We start from the raw sequence: 16,681 nt of genomic DNA, 5'->3' as shown, positions 1-16,681 counted from the left end.
CCGGAAGTGCGTGCGTGCGGCGGAAGTGATCCTTCGGCGCGGTCCTCCAGGCCAGGGCCCTCAGGTAGGCGGGGCCCCTGGCCCTAAACTCTGGGACTGGCGGGCGGGCAGGTGGCACAGGGGGGATCCCGGGGGCCTAAGGAGGTTGTCCCAGTTTTCGTCAGGGAGAGCCGGAAAGATTTTTGGGGACCGTGGGTTTACGGCTACCTCTGGTGGTAACCGGGGCCTGGTGGAGCCCGGCCGCCGCGGGACCTACGTGTCGGACTTCAAGTTCCCGCGTGGGGTGGGATCTGCTGCGGTGGCCGGAGCTGATTCTTCACCCAGTCCGGTTGGTTCTGGGCCAAACGCTCCTCACTTTCAGCCAGGAAGAGGCGTGCTCTCCGTCCTTACCTTTTCCATGCCTGTGGGTTTGAAGCCTTCCCTCAAGGCGTATCCGGATGCGGGTTTTTCCTCCAAGATCCTCTCGGCCTCGCTAGGAAAAACCTCAGAAAGGCTGCGGTAGACGCAGTCGAGGGAGAAACTGCCCCCGCCCGTGATGTCTCAGGCTGCTCAAGTGGAAGTTATCTGGACTGCCTTAGGGCAAGTTTATATATAGCAAATACAATTACTTGTTAATGGTTTCCTTTTTTCCAGCCATCTCCACCCCCAGGGGGTTTGAACTTTGAGCCTTTTGTAGTCCTGATGAATAATTTCATTTTCCTCAAGTTTATGACACTCGGAACGTCAAGAACTGGAGGTTTGTGCAATTTGAGACCGGTCAGCACTGTGCAGAGATCAGAGTACTAAGAGACAGGTGAGCAAGAATGAGTGCCCTCCACTCCAGATTGTAGTGTCTGAGAGCGGTTTCTGTAGTTTCGTAAAAGTGCACACCTTTAGTGACTACTAGGTGGCGCCAACGAGTTAATCTTTCGGGGATAAATCTCAAAGTAGCACCAGATAAGGCTTTTAAAATGCACCCATTTTTACTGAAATGTATTCAGAATAGCTTTAGCTCCTTAAACTATGTTGAGCGTTTATATACGTGACCAAACTATCGACGTTCTATTCTGTATCAGGTACTGAGAAATCTAAGAGAGGAATCAGACTCATATTCTGTTCTCCAGAGTTTAGTCAGTACAAAAATTAGCTGAGCGTGGTGGCAGGCACCTGTAATCCCAGCTACTCGGGAGGCCAAGGCAGGAGAATCGCTTGAACCCGGGAGGCAGAGGTTGCAGTGAGCCAAGATCACGCCACTGCACTCTAGCCTGGGTGACAGAGCGAGACGATGCCTCAAAAAAAAATTTTTTTTTAAAGGATTTTTTTTTTTTTTTTTTGGTGAGACCGCAGTCTTGCTCTGTCGCCCAGTGGAGTGCAGTGGCACCATTTCTGCTCACTGCAAGCTCCGCCTCCCAGGTTCACACCATTCTCCTGTCTCAGCCTCCCGAGTAGCTGGGACTACAGGCGCCCGCCACCACAGCCGGCTAATTTTTTTGTATTTTTAGTAGAGACAGGGTTTCACTGTGTTAGCCAGAATGGTCTCAATCTCCTGACTTTGAGATCCGCCTGCCTCAGCCTCCCAAAGTGCTAGGATTACAGGCGTGAGCCACTGCGCTCGGCCCAATAAAAAGATTTGAATGCTAAAGAAGAAGCAATCAATTCTCATTATTCATCCACCAGTTATTTATTCAGCACTTTTTGTCTGCCCAAGACTGTGCTGGATGCTGGTGTATAAAGAAAAGGTAAAGGCCGGACGCAGTGGCTGATACCCGTAATCCCAGCACTTTGGGAGGCTGAGGCGGGCGGATCTCCTGAGGTTAGGAGTTTGAGACCAGCCTGGCCAACATGGTGAAACCTTATCTCTACTAAAAGTACAAAAATTAGCTGAGCGTGGTGGTGGGCATCTACATTCCCAGCTACTCGGGAGGCTGAGGCAGGAGAATCGCTTGAACCCAGGAGGCAGAGACTGCAGTGAGCCGAGATCACACCACTGCAATCCAGCCTAGGTGACAGAGTGAGGTGCCATCTCAAAACAAAAAAAAAAAGAAAAAAGAAAAGGTAAAATCCCTACTCAAATAATTCACAACCTAGTGATTGGGAGGAAATCAAGGAAGGCCTTGTAGAGAAGGTGACACTTGAACTAGACTGAAGAATGAATGAACTGGGCTTCATAGGTAGAAAAAAAAAATGCAAGCTCAAAAAGAGTGCATGACATTTTTGAAACAGCAAGTCATCCAGTGTGGTTAGACTGTAGGAAACTAACTCTGAAAAGACATTGTCAGTTACATCTTGGGTCTGCCTCAACTTTTAGTGGAAAATTCCACAGACTTAAGAGAAAAATTAAAATGAATAATTTCCAGGAAAAATGCACTAAACCATTATACATGAAATGTAGCTATAATAAATTACACTTCTGGGTATAATGTTTGTTTATATTTGCATATCATTGATGATCATAGATGACTTATGCCAATTTTAATGGATTAGGCAGTAATTTTTTTGTCATTATATTTTATTTTGAATATATTGTAAGAATCCTCTCCATTGAAGTACACATGTCAAATCATCTGGTAATGATTTCATTATGTGTAGGAAAACAAAACATGCTTTAATGCCAGGCGCGGTGGCTCCCGCCTGTGATCCCAGCACTTTGGGAGGCCGAGGCTGGCTGATCATGAGGTCAGGAGATAGAGACCATCCTGGCTAACATGGTGAAACCCCGTCTCTACTAAAAATACAAAAAATTAGCCAGGCGTGGTGGCGGGTGCCTGTAGTCCCAGCTACTCGGGAGGCTGAGGCAGGAGAATGGCGTGAACCCAGGAGGTGGAGCTTGCAGTGAGCCGAGATAGCGCCACAGGACTCCAGCCTGGGCAACACAGAGCGAGACTCCGTCCCAAAAAAAAAAAAAAAAAAAAAAAACACACATGCTTTAATAAGTTGCCTGGAAAGTTCTGTGGGGTTTTTTTTGTTCTTTGTTTTCTGTTTTTTTGAGACGGAATCTTGCCCTGTCACCTAGGCTGGAGTGCAGTGTCACAGTCTCAGCTTACTGCAACCTCTGCTTCCCAGGCTTAGATGATTCTCCCACCTCAGCCTGCCGAGTAGTGGGACTACAAGCACACACCAGCATGCCTAGCTAATTTTTTAATTTATTGTAGAGATGGGGTTTCACTGCATTGGCCAGGCTGATCGGTAACTCCTGGCCTCAAGTGATCTGCCCGCCTCAGCCTCCCAAAGTGCTGGAATTACAGGTGTCAGACACCATGGCTGGCCCCAGTCAATAGGATATTTTTTTTTTTTTTTTTGAGACGGAGTCTCGCTCTGTCGCCCAGGCTGGAGTGCAGTGGCCGGATCTCAGCTCACTGCAAGCTCCGCCTCCCGGGTTCACGCCATTCTCCTGCCTCAGCCTCCTGAGTAGCTGGGACTACAGGCGCCCGCCACCTCGCCCGGCTAGTTTTTTTGTATTTTGTAGTAGAGACGGGGTTTCACTGTGTTAGCCAGGATGGTCTCGATCTCCTGACCTCGTGATCCGCCCGTCTCGGCCTCCCAAAGTGCTGGGATTACAGGCTTGAGCCACCGCGCCCGGCCGTCAATAGGATATTTAATGAAACTTGACAAACTGATTCTTAAATTCATCTAGAAGAGAAAGTGTACAAGAATAGCCAAGAATTTTGGGGAGGAGAAAACAATAAAGGCAAGTCATTATCAGTTATCAAGATACACCAGTGATAAAGCCATAATAATGTAAATAACAAGAAGTGTTGACTTAGATCTGGACACAGTGGCTCATGTCTGTAATCCCAGCACTTTGAGAGGTCAAGGCAGACAGATTACGTGAGGCCAGGAGTTTGAGACCAGCCCGGCCAACATGGTGAAACCTGTGTCTACTAAAACTACCAAAAAAAAGAAAGGCAGGTGTGGGTGGTATGGTGGCACACCTGTAATGCTAGCTACTCAGGAGGCTGAGGCAGGAGAATCACTTGAGCCCAGGATGCAGAGGTTACGGTGAGCTGAGATCACACCACTGCACTCCAGCCTAGGCAAGAGAGTGATACGCTATCCAAAAAAAAAAAAAAAAAAAAAAAAGAGCCAGGTGGAGTGCCTCATGCCTGTAATCCCAGCACTTTGGGAGGCTGAGACGACTGGATCACTTGAGGTCGGGAGTTCGAGACCGACCTGGCCAATATGGCAAAACCACATTTCTACTAAAAATACAAAAAATTAGCCGGACGTGGTGGCACGCACCTGTAGTCCCAGCTACTCGAGAGGCTGAGGCAGGAGAATTGCTTAAATCCAGGAGGTGGAGGTTGCAGTGAGCCAAAATTGCGTCACCACACTCCAGCCTGGGCAACAGAGTGAGACTCAGTCTAAAAAAATAAAAGAAGTGATTTCTTAGGAACAGAAAATTATCAATGATTATCCAATTGCCCTAACACCCTTTACTTGTCAGTCTTTTATTTATTAATCAGTATGCCACCTTTATTGTAGACCAAATTGCCCTGGATCAATAAATAAAAGACTGATTAGTAAATGGTGTTTTTGAAAAGAAAGTTAGACTCCTACTTCAAAGCGTAACAAAAAATTGCAGGTGGCTTTTTTCTGCAGCTAGAAAAAAAATTGTAAAAGTCTTGAACATAAAGATGTAGAAATCATGAGATGGTTAGGGCCTGCCTTCATGGGACACAAAACAAAGAAGGTTTAAAGGAGAAGATAGATTTGTCTATTAAAAAATAATAATTTGCCATGACAAAAAAAATAAATAAAATTTAGTCAGGAGACGAAATAATATTTGCAATTACAAAGGCTTCATTGCTTGATCTTAGGAGGTCAAAGCTGTAGTGAGCCGTGATCATGCCACTGCACTCCAGCCTGGGTGACAGAGCAAGACCCTGTCTCAGAAAAGCCACAGGCTTCGTATCCATGTTATAAATCAGTAAGAGAAAGATAACCCAGCAGAAAGATGGTCACATTTCCAAAGAAGAAATTCATATTAAAAGATCTTCATCAGCTAGGCTTGGGGACCTACACCTCTAATCCCAGCATTCGGGAGGCTGAGGTGGGCGCATCCCTTGAGTCCAGTTCAAGACCAGCTTGGGCAACATAGGGAGACCCCATCTCCACAAAAAAAATAAATTAGCCAGGTGTGGTGGTGTGTACCTGTGGTTCCAGCTACTCAGGAGGCAGAGGTGGGAAGATGGCTTGAGCTCGAGAGGTCGAGGCTATAGTGAGCTGTGATTGTGCCACTGTGCTCCAGCCTGGGCGACAGAGTGAGACCCTATCTCAAAAAAACTAAAAATAAAAAAAGGATGTTCATGCTCACAAGTAATTAGGTAAATATACATAAGACCAATAAGATAATATCAGGAGTGTTTTGGGCTATGGTGATTCATTTTATAAAGCAAAGCCACATTTGATCTACTTCTTTTTTTTTTTTTTTTTTTTTTTTTTTTAGACGGAGTCTGGCTCTGTCGCCCAGGCTGGAGTGTAGTGGCATGATCTCTGCTCACTGCAATCTCTGCCTCCCAGGTTCAAATGATTCTCCTGCCTCAGCCTCCCAAGCAGCTGGGACTACAGGCATGTGCCACCATGCCCAGCTAATTTTTTTTTTTTCTTTAGAGATGGGGTTTCACCATGTTGGTCAGGCTGGTCTTGAAGTCCTGATCTCAGGTGATCCACCTGCCTTGGCCTCCAAAAGTGCTGGGATTACAGGCGTGAGCCACTGCATCCAGCCTTTTTTGTTTTTTTAGTAGAGACGGGTTTTCACCGTGTTAGCCAGGATGGTCTCTATCTCCTGACCTCATGATCCACCCACCTTGGCCTCCCAAAGTGCTGGGATTACAGGCCTGAGCCACCAGCGCCCAGCTGCAGCTGCCTATTTTTAATTACACTGGCGACTGGGTGTGCTGGCTTATACCTATAGGAGGGTCACTTCAGCCCAGGAGTTTGAGACCAGCCTAGACAAAATAGCCAGACTCTGTCTCTACAAAAAATAAAACTTAAAAAGCTTGCACTGGTGTGTTAATTTCATATGGTATGTGGGTTTATTGTTTCACATAGAGATTCAAATGGCTTCCAGAGGAAAGACAGAGACAAGCAAATTAAAGCAGAATTTAGAAGAACAGTTGGATAGACTCATGCAGCAATTACAAGATCTGGAGGAATGCAGGTAAGAGTTTAATTGTATGTTGTTACGCTGGAAACTGGCTTTTTTTCTGCAGCTAGCTCCATGGATGCAGGCCCATGTGTGATTCTGCATTTCCCCTGTAGTGTTCTTCACACTGTCTGTTAGAGAAGTAAACTCATTGCAGGCTTTGGAGTCATAAAGGCTGGGAAATGACAGTCATTCAGTTAACTAAGTGCACATGAACTTGAGCAAAATACTTAACCTCCTTGAAGTAGAAATAACACCTACTCTGTCTTTAGTATTTTTTTTTTTTTTTTTTTTTTTTTTTTTTTTGAGAAGGAGTCTCGCTCTGTCACCCAGGCTAGAGTGCAGTGGCCGGATCTCAGCTCACTGCAAGCTCCGCCTCCCGGGTTCACGCCATTCTCCTGCCTCAGCCTCCCGAGTAGCTGGGACTACAGGCGCCCGCCACCTCGCCCGGCTAGTTTTTTTTTTTGTATTTTTAGTAGAGACGGGGTTTCACCATGTTAGCCAGGATGGTCTCGATCTGCTGACCTCGTGATCCACCCGCCTTGGCCTCCCAAAGTGCTGGGATTACAGGCTTGAGCCACCGCGCCCGGCCTGTCTTTAGTATTTAAATCAATCCTGCCTGCTGTCAGGCCAAGAAGGTACTACATGAATTTCTGGCATGTAGTTTCAGCCTTAACTGCACAAAGGACCACAACAGTTCATTGCGGCTTTTTTTTTTGAGAGAGAGAGTCTTGCTGTGTTGCCCAGGCTGGAGTGCAGTGGCGAGATTTCAGATCACTGCAACTTCCGCCTCCTGGTTCAAGTGATTCTCCTGCCTCAGCCTCCCGAGTAGCTGGGATTACAGGAATGCGCCGCCACCCCCCACCAGCTAATTTTTGTATTTTTAGTAGAGGTGGGGTTTTACCATGTTGGCCAGGCTGGCCTCGAACTCCTGACCTCAGGTGATCCACCCACCTCAGCCTTCCAAAGTGCTAGGATTACAGGTGTGAGCTAGCACCTGGCCTTATGTGGCTTCTTAAGTATGCTTCAATTTGGTAAAAGAAAAATGTTTATCAAAGTCACCATATTGCAGGAAAATGCAATATTTTCCTGCGTTTTGAACTGCTATGTGAACACATTCACCGTTAGCATTTTGATATTTCCCTTCAGCCTTTCTCTAATGTACAAGTACTAAGATTGCATTTTTCACTTGGAACTCTGTATTTTTCCATATCATGATGTTCACCTACTTCAGAGAGGAACTCGATACAGATGAATATGAAGAAACCAAAAAGGAAACTCTGGAGCAACTAAGTGAATTTAATGATTCACTGAAGAAAATTATGTCTGGAAATATGACCTTGGTAGATGAACTAAGTGGAATGCAGCTGGTAAGTATAACATATAGGTGACAGAGGACGGACTTTGTTTTCTGGTTTTTGTTTTTGTTGGAGATGCATTCTTTCTCTGTCGCCCAGGCTAGATTGCAGTGGGGCAGTCTCGGCTCACTGCAGCGTCCGCCTCCCAGGTTCAAGCAATTCTCCTCACTCAGCCTCCAGAGTAGCTGGGATTATGGGCACCCGCCTCCACACCCAGCTAATTTTTGTATTTTTAGTAGAGACGGGGTTTCACCATGTTGGCCAGGCTGGTTTTTGAACTCCTGACCTCAAGTGATCCTCCCACCTCGGCCTCCCAAAGTGCTCGGATTACAGGCATGAGCCACCATGCCCTGCTGGTTCTTTTTTTTTTTTGAGAGAGGGTCTCTCTGTGTCACCCAGGCTGGAGTGCAGTGACACAATCATGACTCACTACAGCCTTGTTCTTCAGGGCTCAAGTGATCCTCCTGCCTCAGCCTCCCAAAGATTATGGGCATGAACTACCATACCCAGTTTTTTTATAAATATATTTCAAGCTGGGTGTGGTGGTGCCTGCTTATAATCCCAGGTACTCCAGAGGCTGAGGCATGATGCAGGAGGACTGCTTTGAGCCCAGGAGTTCAGGACCAGCCTGGGCAACATAGTGAGACCCCTATCTCTAAATAAAAAATAATAGTAATAATTAAAGTAAGTATATTTCTGATAGAAAATATACCATGTTTTGGCCGGGCGCGGTGGCTCAAGCCTGGAATCCCAGCACTTTGGGAGGCCGAGACGGGCGGATCACGAGGTCAGGAGATTGAGACCATCCTGGCTAACACGGTGAAACCCCGTCTCTACTAAAAAATACAAAAAACTAGCCGGGCGAGGTGGCGGGTGCCTGTAGTCCCAGCTACTCGGGAGGCTGAGGCAGGAGAATGGCGTAAACCCGGGAGGCGGAGCTTGCAGTGAGCTGAGATCCGGCCACTGCACTCCAGCCTGGACCACAAAGTGAGACTCCGTCTCAAAAAAAAAAAAAAAAAAAAAAAAAAAAAAAGAAAATATACCATGTTTTATGTTTTGCATATTCTAGGTGTAACTTCTTTTTTTTTTTTTTTAGAGACAGGGTCACCCAGGCTGGAGTGCAGGGGTGCTATTCACCCCTCAGACTCCCAGGTAGCTGGGACCACAGGCATGCACAACCGTACCTGGCTTTTTTTTTTTTTTTTTTTTTTTTTTTTCTTTTTTTTGAGATGGAGTCTCACTCTTGTTGCCCAGGCTGGAGTGCAATGTTGCAATCTCGGCTCACCACAACCTCCACCTCCCGGGTTCAAGTGATTCTCCTTCCTCAGCCTCCTGAGTAGCTGGGATTATAGGCATGTGCCACCACACCTAGCTGATTTTGTATTTTTAGTGGATATGGAGTTTCTCCATGTTGGTCAGGCTGGTCTTGAACTCCCAACCTCAGGTGATCCGTCTGTCTCGGGCTCCCAAAGTACTGGGATTACGAGTGTGTGCCACTGCACCCAGCCTTTAATTTTTTTTTAGAGATGGGGTCTTGCTGCATTTCCAAGGCTGGTCTCAAACTCATGGGCTCAAGCAATCCTCCTGCCTTGGCCTCCCAAGGTGTAACTTCTAGATGAGTGTCTGCTTATGCATAAACAACATATCCTTTCAGATCTTCATTTAGTTATGTAATTGCTTCTATGACAGGAACCAGTAAACCTTGATAAAGATTAAAGATCCATCAATTAGGCCGGGCGTGGCGGCTCAACCCTGTAATCCCAGCACTTTGGGAGGCCGAGGTGGGCGGATCACGAGGTCAGGAGATCGAGACCATCCTGGCTAACATGGTGAAACCCCGTCTCTACTAAAAATACAAAAAATTAACCGAGCGTGGTGGCGGGCGCCTGTAGTCCCAGCTACTCGGAGGCTGAGGCAGGAGAATGGCGTAAACCCGGGAGGCGGAGCTTGCAGTGAGCCGAGATCGCGCCACTGCACTCCAGCCTGGGTGACACAGCGAGACTCCGTCTCAAAAAAAAAAAAAAAAAAAAAAAAAGATCCATCAATTAGTTATTGCAATATCTGATTTGTTGGACTGTTTTGGTTAGTTTTTGCCTTCTTCTGTTTCTAGGCTATTCAGGCAGCTATCAGCCAGGCCTTTAAAACCCCAGAGGTCATCAGATTGTTTGCAAAGAAACAACCAGGTCAGCTTCGGACAAGGTTAGCAGAGGTAAAATTTCTTTAAATTGATTTGATTGCTGTGTGTTTTTCATTTCCTAAGCCAATTCATTATGATACCCTATGGCTTAAAAATTGGCCAGGTGATTTTAGAGCCACAACTAACAATTTTCTGACAAAATTAGTACTTTGAGCAATTACAGTTGATAATGAATGTAGAGCTTTAAACAATATATGGCAGTTTAAATTGCCACTGACCACTTCTACCTGGACTCCACCTTTAATGTTTTACCATCTACTTCTAGAGCTCTAACTTAAAATCACATTGAGAATTAATTAGCAGCATTGCTTGTATGCATGTGTGGCCTATCTCATCTAAGAATTTCAAGTATCTTTGTAAATCTGATACTTCCAGAAGTCTCTTTATAGGCTTGGATGTAATTAAGAGTTACCAAGTGGCCAGGCACGGTGGCTCACGCCTGTAATCCCAGCACTTCGGGAGGCCGAGGTGGGTGGATCACGAGGTCAGGAGATTGAGACCATCCTGGCTAACACGGTGAAACCCCGTCTCTACTAAAAATACAAAAAATTAGCCGGGCGTGGTGGTGGGTGCCTGTAGTCCCAGCTACTCGGGAGGCTGAGGCAGGAGAATGGCGTGAATCCGGGAGGCGGAGCTTGCAGTGAGCCAAGATTGCGCCGCTGCACTCCAGCCTGGGCGACAGAGAGACTCCGTCTCAAAAAACAAAAAAGTTACCAAGTTATTTGTAACTATGGGCAATTCAGTAGCATAGTGATTCAGAGCATGGATTTTGGTCAGACTGGCTGGATTTGAATCCCTGCTTCACTACTGAGGTATGTGACAAGTTTTTTATGGGTTTGTTTTTTGTTGGTTTTTTTTCTTGAGATGGGGTCTTGTGCTATTGCCCAGGCTGGAGTGCAGTGGTGCAATCTCGGTTCAGTACAACCTCTGCCTCTGGGTTCAAGTGAGTCTCCTGCCTCAACCTCCCAAGTAGCTGGGATTACAGGTGCATGCCACCATGCCCAGCTAATTTTTGTATTTTTAGTAGAAATGGGGTTTCACATGTTGTCCAGGCTGGTCTTGAACTCCTGACCTCAAGTGATCTGCCCACCTCAGCCTCCCAAAGTGTTGGAATTATAGATGTGAGCCACTGCGCCTAGCCTTTTGTGTGTGTGTGTGTGTGTGTGTGTGTGTGTGTGTGTGTGTGTTTTAAGGCATTTTTTTTTTTTTTTTTTTTTAAGGCAGGGTCTTACTTTGTCACCCAGGCTCAGTGTAGTAGTGTAGTCTTGGCTCACTGCAGCCTCTGTCTCCTGGGCTCAAGCGTCTCCCATCACAGCCCCTCAAGTAGCTGGGACCATAGGCACACACCACCACACCAACTAATTTTTGTATTTTTCGTAGAGGCAGGGTTTCACCATGTTGGCCAGGATGGTCTCGAACTCCTGAGCTCAAGCAATCCACCCACCTCAGCCTTCTAAAGTGGTGGGATTACAGGCATGAGCCATTGTGCTCACCCTGGACAAGTTATTTGATTCATCCCCTTTGTGCCTAGGTTTCTCTGTCTGTAAAAAGGTGACGATAGTTTCTACCTCTTATGGTAGTTATGAGGATTAAATGAAGTAATATGCATAAAAGTATTTTGAATACGCCCAATGTATAGTACATGCTATTAGTGTTTCTGGTGGAAGTGGTGATATTTTACTAGATAATTTACTAGAACTGCATTTAACATTTCTATCATATTTGCCTTGGGTTATTTCTGTAGTTCTTTATAATATTAATCAGCTAGAGGATTTTTTTTTTTTTTTTTTTTTTTTTTTTTTCCTGAGATGGAGTCTTGCTCTGTTGCCAGGCTGGAGTGCAGTGGCACGATCTCGGCTCACTGCAGCCTCTGCCTCCTGGGTTCAAGCAATTCTCCTGCCTCAGCCTCCCGAGTAACTGGGACTACAGGTGAGCGCCACTATGCCCAGCTAGTTTTTGTACTTTTTTTTTTTTTTTTGAGATGGAGTCTCGCTCTGTCGCCCGGGCAGGAGTGCAGTGGCCGGATCTCAGCTCACTGCAAGCTCCGCCTCCCGGGTTCCAGCCATTCTCCTGCCTCAGCCTCCCGAGTAGGTGGGACTACAGGCGCCCGCCACCTGGCCCGGCTAATTTTTTTGTATTTTTTTAGTAGAGACGGGTTTTCACTGTGTTAGCCAGGATGGTCTCGATCTGTTGACCTTGTGATCCACCTGTCTCGGCCTCCCAAAGTGCTGGGATTACAGGCTTGAGCCACCGCGCCCGGCCGTTTTTGTACTTTTAATAGAGACAAGGTTTCACCATGTTGGCCAGAATGGTCTCAATCTCGACCTCATGATCCGCCGACCTTGGCCTCCCAAAGTGCTGGGATTATAGGTGTGAGCCACCTCGCCAGGCCGAGAATTTTTTTTTTTTAAGAAGTACGTCTGAGGCCGGGCGCGGTGGCTCAAGCCTGTAATCCCAGCACTTTGGGAGGCCGAGACGGGCGGATCACGAGATCAGGAGATCAAGACCATCCTGGCTAACACGGTGAAACCCCATCTCTACTAAAAAATACAAAAAACTAGCCGGGCAAGGTGCCGGGCGCCTGTAGTCCCAGCTACTCAGGAGGCTGAGGCAGGAGAATGGCGTAAACCCGGGAGGCAGAGCTTGCAGTGAGCTGAGATCCAGCCACTGCACTCCAGCCTGGGCGACTCAGCAAGACTCCGTCTCAAAAAAAAAAAAAAAAAAGAAGTACGTCTGAAAAGTTCTCTCTCTCTATATATATATATATTTTTTTTTTTCCTTTTTTTGAGATGGAGTCTTGCTTTGTCACCCAGGCTGGAGTGCAGTGGTGGGATCTCAGCTCACTGCAAGCTCCGCCTCCTGAGTTCACACCATTCTCCTGCTGCCTTAGCCTCCCGAGTACCTGGGACTACAGGTGCCTGCTACCACGCCCAGCTAATTTTTTTTGTATTTTTAGTAGAGACGGGGTTTCACTGTGTTAGCCAGGATGGTCTCAGTCTCCTGACCTCGTGATCCACCTGCCTCAGCCTCCCAAAGCGCTGGGATTACAGGCATAAGCCACAGCGCCCAGCCTGAAAAGCTATATATTGTATACGGAATGTTGTTCACTTAAGTAACATATGCCTTGCATTCATGTTTTAGATGGATAGAGATCTGATGGTAGGAAAGCTGGAAAGAGACCTGTACACTCAACAGAAAGTGGAGATACTAACAGCTCTCAGGAAACTTGGAGAGAAGGTACCAGTATTTAATATATTAGGTATAAAGAAAAAGTATGAAGTATTTGGTACAGAGCATCTTGATCTGTGGTCTAGTTTGTGGTCCTAAGACATTCTTTTTTTTTTTTTTTTTTTTTTTTTTTAACTCTCTGAGACAAGAGTTTCGCTCTTATTGCCCAGGCTGGAGTTCAGTGGCACAATCTCAGCTCACTGCAGCCTCCGCCTCCCGGGTTCAAGCAGTTATCCTGCCTCAGCCTCCTGGGTAGCTTGTATTACAGGTGCCCGCCACCACACCTGGCTAATTTTTGTATTTTTAGTAGAGACAGGGTTTCACCATGTTGGCCAGGCTGGTCTTCAACTCCTGACCTCAGGTGATCCACCTCCCTCGGCCTCCCAAAATGCTGGGATTACATTGGCCTCCCAAAGTTCTGGGACTGCAGGTGTGAGCCACTGCACCCAGCTCCTACTCAACTTTTTTTTTTTCTTTGAGACTGAATTTTGCTCTTGTTGCCCAGGCTGGAGTGCAGTGGCTCGATCTCTGCTCACTACAATCTCTGCCTCCCAGGTTCAAGCGATTCTACTGCCTCAGCCTCCTGAGTAGCTGGGATTACAGGCACGCGCCACCACACCCAGCTAATTTTTTGTGTTTTTAATAGAAACGGGTTTTCATCACGTTAGCCAGGCTGATCTTGAACTCTTGACCTCAGGTGGTCCACCCGCCTCTGCCTCCCAAAGTGCAGGGATTACAAGCATGAGCCACTGTGCCCAGCCTCCTAAGACATTCTTACCTGGTTTCTAGAACCACCTGTAACATTTACCCACTCAACTGGACTTTGTTTCATTTTGTTTAGCTGACTGCAGATGATGAGGCCTTCTTGTCAGCAAATGCAGGTGCTATACTCAGCCAGTTTGAGAAAGTCTCTACAGACCTTGGTGAGTGCCCTCATATTTCTGAAAGCTGGTCATATACTACTGTCATATATTACATACAAACTGATGGAGAGTGTGGTTGAAATAACATAATAACCTTTTCTTGAGTTTAAGAGTGAAACCAGAATTGTTTTCTTTATAAATCCATTGTATTGGTTTTATTCCCCAGTATTAAAAATAAATTAATGCAGCCTAATGTTTTTAAAATACTTGTCAGGTAGATGTAACTATAACAGTAAACTAAAATTATATGCTTGAGGCCAGGAGTTCTAGACCAGCCTGGGCAACATGGTAAGACCCTTTGTCTTCAAAATTTAAAAAAGACCGAGGCCGGGCGCGGTGGCTCAAGCCTGTAATCCCAGCACTTTGGGAGGCCAAGACGGGCAGATCGTAAGGTCAGGAGATCGAGACCATCCTGGCTAACCCGGTGAAACCCCGTCTCTACTAAAAAATACAAAAAACTAGCCGGGCGAGGTGGCGGGCGCCTGTAGTCCCAGCTACTCGGGAGGCTGAGGCAGGAGAATGGCATGAACCCAGGAGGCGGAGCTTGCAGTGAGCTGAGATCCGGCCACTGCACTCCAGTCTGGGCGACAGAGCGAGACTCCGTCTCAAAAAAAAAAAAAAAAAAAAAAAAACGCTGGGTGTGGTGGCTCATGCCTGTAATCCCAGCACTTTGGGAGGCCGAGGTAGGTGGATCATGAGGTCAGGAGTTCAAGATCAGTGTGACCAACATGGTGAAACCCCGTCTCTACTAAAAATACAAAAATTAGCAGGGCATAGTGGTGCACGCCTGTAATCCCAGCTACTTGGGAGGCTGAGGCAGGAGAATTGCTTGAACCCGGGAGGCGGAGGTTACAGTGAGCTGAGATCGTGCCACTGCACTCCAGCCTGGGCAGCAGAGCAAGACACCATTTCCAAAAAAAAATAAATAAATAAAAAGGAAAAAAAATAGCTAGGTACCTAGAGTTTTAGCTACTTGAGAAGCTGAGGCAGTAGGATCACTTGAGCCCAGACGTTTAAGGCTGCAGTGAGCCAAGATCATGCCATTGCACTCTAGCCTGGGTGATAGAGCAAGACCTGTCTCCTGCTGAAAAATGTTTTTCCTTTTTTTTTTTTCACAAAAATTTTTTTAAATAAAATTGTATAGCTAGGCACAGTGGCTCAAGCCTGTAATCCCAGCACTTTGGGAGGCTGAGGTGGGCGGATCACCTGAGGTCAGGAGTTCGAGACCAGCCTGGCCAGCAGGGTGAAAATACAAAAATGGGCTGGGCATGGTGGCGTGCAACTGTAATCCTAGCTACTCGGGAGGCTGTAGCAAGGATAACTGCTTGAACCTAGGCGGTGGAGGTTGCAGTGAGCCAAAATTGTACCGCTGCACTCCAGCCTGGGTGACAAGAGTGAAACTCCATCTCAAAAAATAAAAAATAAACTAAATTTTACATATTATATTTCACAGCTAGAATAAGGATTTATAACTAATAAGTCTGCTTTTGTAGCTGGATTGTTTGTGCAGAGGGAAGGAACATGTAGGAGTTAATACACTGATAATGGAGTCTAATTATATTTTCTGTTTTAATATCTATATGAAGATTTTTTTCCCCCCACTTTAACAGGAATTGTATCTGCACTTGAAATAATCTTTTTGTTTATTATGTGTCTTTTTTCTTAGGCTCTGGAGACAAAATCCTTGCTCTGGCAAGTTTTGAGGTTGAAAAAACAAAAAAATGACATGGTGCAGAAGCTTATAACATTGATCACATTCTTACTGTAAATGGTGTCTTTCTTCTGGGGGTTTTCAGTTATTGCAAAGAAATGAAGAGATTCTGGAAATGCATCAATAATCTAAGAAAAAGCGACATAAAAATATACTTATGGCTTGTGTTTATGCTCTTTATCATTGTGCGTTGTGTGGGGTTACTTGCTTGAGTGATCCTGAACTTCTTGCAACAGAGGGACTCACTGGACTCTGTTATGATTTGTCTGTTTAAGAGAGAAAACAGAAAGTGGACTTGGTTTTTATTAAGACTGTTCATTTTTAAGTGTCGATAGTGAATGAAAAGATGTGAAGTAATGATATTTTTCTGCTTATAACTTACCCCCACTCATTGGAGTGAACAGTGAAGCAAGCTCAATAGACTTCATAAGTGTTCAGAAAATTTTAGAGTTCTGAGTGATCTTAGGAAATCATTTGTTTTTACAAACAAGGAAACTGAGGTCCAGAAAGAGCACGCGACTTGCTTAAAGTTGCATCAGAGAGCTAAGGGTAAGACTCAGGTGTTCTGACTCCCAGTTTAGTGTCTGTTGAATTTTATTTCTGTACCATTTAAAAAATAATAATTAACACTATTTGTGCAAGTCAGTGTTTTTGAAAATTCAGTGTCCCAATAAAAAGTTGACTGCACACTGAGGGACCATCCCCAGCCTGTAAGCTGTCTGTATGAATGGGGCCCGTTGTATCTCGGAATTTTGAGGTTGAAACAATGGGAGCCCTGTTGAGCGTCTCCTAAAGTGACTCAGCCGCCTGCGTTGTTTCACCAGGGAAGCAATAGGAAATGGCAGCTAGAGGCCCTCCCTCTGTGTGACCTCTTGTCACACTCAGAGGCGGGTAACTGTCAGCTGTTATCTACTCTTCAGGTTTTGGAGAAACACAAAATAAGTTATGAGGAAAAGCAAATTTCTCTCCTGAGTATTTACATGTCTCTGCGTATGCTCAAATATGTAGATGTGTCCACATGCATGTATATTAGCTTATTTCTTAGGCTCTGGCCATTTTATATTATTTCATGTGCTTCTCAGAATTCTTTTTCTTTGCACTTTATACAAATTAAAAGCATTTTTAAAGCTTCTTCTGTAC

The 16,681-nt window shown here is 45.7% G+C and overlaps 2 protein-coding genes across 3 annotated transcripts in view; both read left to right on the top strand.

Annotated features, from left to right (window-relative positions):
- CTNNBIP1 (catenin beta interacting protein 1) overlaps nucleotides 1–16,681 on the top strand; it is a 668,528-nt gene that overhangs the window by 564,519 nt on the left and 87,328 nt on the right. The window lies entirely within an intron of this gene.
- On the top strand, nucleotides 7–16,673 carry LZIC (leucine zipper and CTNNBIP1 domain containing). 2 transcript variants are annotated; one of them, XM_050789002.1, is made up of 8 exons: nucleotides 7–64; nucleotides 634–793; nucleotides 6,031–6,139; nucleotides 7,359–7,494; nucleotides 9,593–9,691; nucleotides 12,821–12,916; nucleotides 13,749–13,830; nucleotides 15,497–16,673. In XM_050789002.1, exons 3-8 carry the CDS (start codon nucleotides 6,039–6,041, stop codon nucleotides 15,553–15,555), a joined length of 573 nt encoding a protein of 190 aa, XP_050644959.1. In that variant the 5' UTR covers nucleotides 7–64; nucleotides 634–793; nucleotides 6,031–6,038; the 3' UTR covers nucleotides 15,556–16,673. The 2 variants fall into 2 exon arrangements, with proteins under 2 accessions (XP_050644959.1, XP_050644970.1); XM_050789013.1 differs by lacking the exon at nucleotides 13,749–13,830 and having other exon boundaries at nucleotides 15,497–15,708.

The sequence above is a fragment of the Macaca thibetana genome, chromosome 1 (assembly GCF_024542745.1).
Source record: "Macaca thibetana thibetana isolate TM-01 chromosome 1, ASM2454274v1, whole genome shotgun sequence".
Lineage (NCBI taxonomy): Eukaryota > Metazoa > Chordata > Mammalia > Primates > Cercopithecidae > Macaca > Macaca thibetana.
This window is presented reverse-complemented; position numbering and strand designations above follow the sequence as displayed.

Bases quoted from the DNA above. Each gene is read 5' to 3' on its own strand.
- LZIC (XM_050789002.1), top strand. From the start codon at position 6,039: ATGGCTTCCAGAGGAAAGACAGAGACAAGCAAATTAAAGCAGAATTTA. The intron at 7,495-9,592 runs GTAAGTATAACA...TTCTGTTTCTAG, and splicing joins AACTAAGTGGAATGCAGCTG to GCTATTCAGGCAGCTATCAG. The intron at 12,917-13,748 runs GTACCAGTATTT...CATTTTGTTTAG, and splicing joins TCAGGAAACTTGGAGAGAAG to CTGACTGCAGATGATGAGGC.